General features: G+C 50.8%; 1 protein-coding gene across 1 annotated transcript; it reads left to right on the forward strand.

Annotated features, from left to right (window-relative positions):
- Positions 1-227: 227 nt before the first annotated feature.
- GUITHDRAFT_122883 (hypothetical protein) lies at positions 228-676 on the forward strand (the record flags this gene model as incomplete). The annotated part of the gene is made up of 2 exons (XM_005817832.1): positions 228-358; positions 409-676. Coding segments are annotated over 2 exons (399 nt in total), but the record flags the coding sequence as incomplete, so codon positions are not given.
- Between the last annotated feature and the right edge of the window lie 1,554 nt (positions 677-2,230).

Below are 2,230 nucleotides of genomic sequence, written 5' to 3' on the forward strand. Positions count from 1 at the left end.
GAAAGGACTGAGGGCGATTGATGGGGGGGAGGAGGAGGTAGGAGGGCAGAAGGAAGAGAGGGGAGAAGAAGTTAGGAGGACGAGGACGAGGACGAGGACGAGGAAGAGGAAGAGGAGGGGGAGAAGGAGGAGGAGGAGGAGGAGGAGGAGGAGGAGGAGGAGGAGGAGCGGCAGCACCAGCAGCATGTTGAGCTGCAGAAGTTCAACGGGGATTAACTTCCTATCAGGGGAACCTCGCGGTCATCAACGCCGAGCTTGAGTATCTGAGGGAGAAGGAGGAGACGAGGAGGCATGCTCTTCTCAGCTCAGCTGAGAAGTCCAGGGAGGCGCGGGCTGCTGCTCAGCAGCTGGACCCAAGGTGGGGAGATGTTTGACGTTAACCTAGGCATTTGACGTGCGACTCGACAGGACGCTGTCAAACTCCGACGCTGCTGCTGGGACGTCCGACAGGCTGAGCAGACAGTCTCCTCCACAGCTCGATCCCAGCTCGAGTCAGCCAGCTGATTCCCAGCTGGGAATGGTTCTTGAGAGGTACCTTACGCCATCCCAGCTGGGGAGGTGGGAGTCCGCGGGGGCTCCGCGCGAGGAGCCGAGGAGATCTCCGCTCGTGCAGGCGAGCACTCAGAGTCCTGCTTCGGCTCAGCTGGACAAGTACCTGAAGAAGAACTGGAGCTGAGCTGGAGGCAGGCTGGGGGGGATGAGAGGTGTGCACAGGAGGGAATAAGTTGTAATGATTGATTTAATAACCGTGAATGAACATGATGGTGTTGGAAATGTCTCACAGCTCGTCATTTAGAATTCTTTGTCTGATTGATCTCATGTAATCCTGTCAAACAAGGTCAACAAATTTTCTTGAATCAACTCAGGATTGCAAACAAAGAGAACATATGCGAGAGAATGCTCAAACAGAATTATGCACCATTGTCACGACAACAAACAATCAGCAATACAAACTTCGCTCATGACAACAGACACTTCTCCAGTTACCTGCATGAAGCACAAGTTGTGTTGCGTGAAGAGTATGGACGCTAGAGGCTCCTTCGCCTTGTGCAGATGGTGTAGGTAGGCAGCTGAGTACAGAATGGCAAGATAGAGAGAGAAGGTAATGATGTAGATCATAATAAGATCAATGAGAAGAAAGACAAAAAGGTGAGAGAGAAAGAAAAGGACATTCAGAAACAGAAATGGAGGAAAACAAAGAGATCGAAAGAAGAAACCTGTATACGGAAGATATGGGGAGACAGGTTCGTGGTGTGTAGCCCAGCGACTGTTTGAAATCTTGATTTGTCCATCGAAACTCAACAATGCTCCATGTCCTTTACAAATGTCACGATAAAGTCCATATTCACGACTTTTGTCATCATCATCATCTTCTTCTTCATCTTCATCTTCATTATGTATGAACATTATCATCATCATCTTCTTCTTCTTCTTCTTCTTCTTCATCATCATCATCATCATCATCATCACCACCACCACCACCACCACCACCACCACCACCATCATCATCATCATCATCATCATCATCATCATCATCATCATCATCATCATCATCTTACTTCCATTGCGAGAGGGGAAGGCCGAATCGAAGGTGTCTACTCCATGCGGCACACATCTACCATGGACGTGACATTGTATCTTATCCCTGCTTGTTACCTCTCGATCGATCTAAGATCTGCGATTCCGAGGAGATGGTTCGGACGATCTGTGAAACAAGTAAGATCGACCTCAACAATCTCATTGCAAACAAAGTCAGGCAAGTTCGCAAGACTGTTCAGAGGCATTACAAGGTTCCTCTGTGTCAGGACATTTTCTCACCTTGGGGGAGCTGAGGAGTGACGAACCCCACCAGATCGATCTGAACAAATCGTCAATGAAATCGTTCATGTCAAACTTCTCCACCCCTCTTTCGCTTCATGTCCTGTAGCATCTCCTCCTTATCACTCCTCCTACTCCACCTGCCTGCCCGCCTGCCTACCCGCCTGCCCGCCTGCCCGCCTGCCTGACTCCTCCTCCCCCTCCACCCCCCAATCCTCCTGCTCCTGCTCCTGCTCCCGCTCCTGCTCCTTGCTCCGGAGCTTGCTCTAAGCAATGGTCCTGCTCCTGCTACTCGTCTCTCCTGCTACTCGTCTCTCACCAGCTCGTCGCCAAGTTTGCCAAAACTTCCACCGAGGGCGAACCCGTCGAAGGCAAGGAGGTGAGATAGTCAATGCTGAGCTGACGACCAGAC

Source organism: Guillardia theta (genome assembly GCF_000315625.1).
Source record: "Guillardia theta CCMP2712 unplaced genomic scaffold GUITHscaffold_527, whole genome shotgun sequence".
NCBI classification, from domain to species: Eukaryota; class Cryptophyceae; order Pyrenomonadales; family Geminigeraceae; genus Guillardia; species Guillardia theta.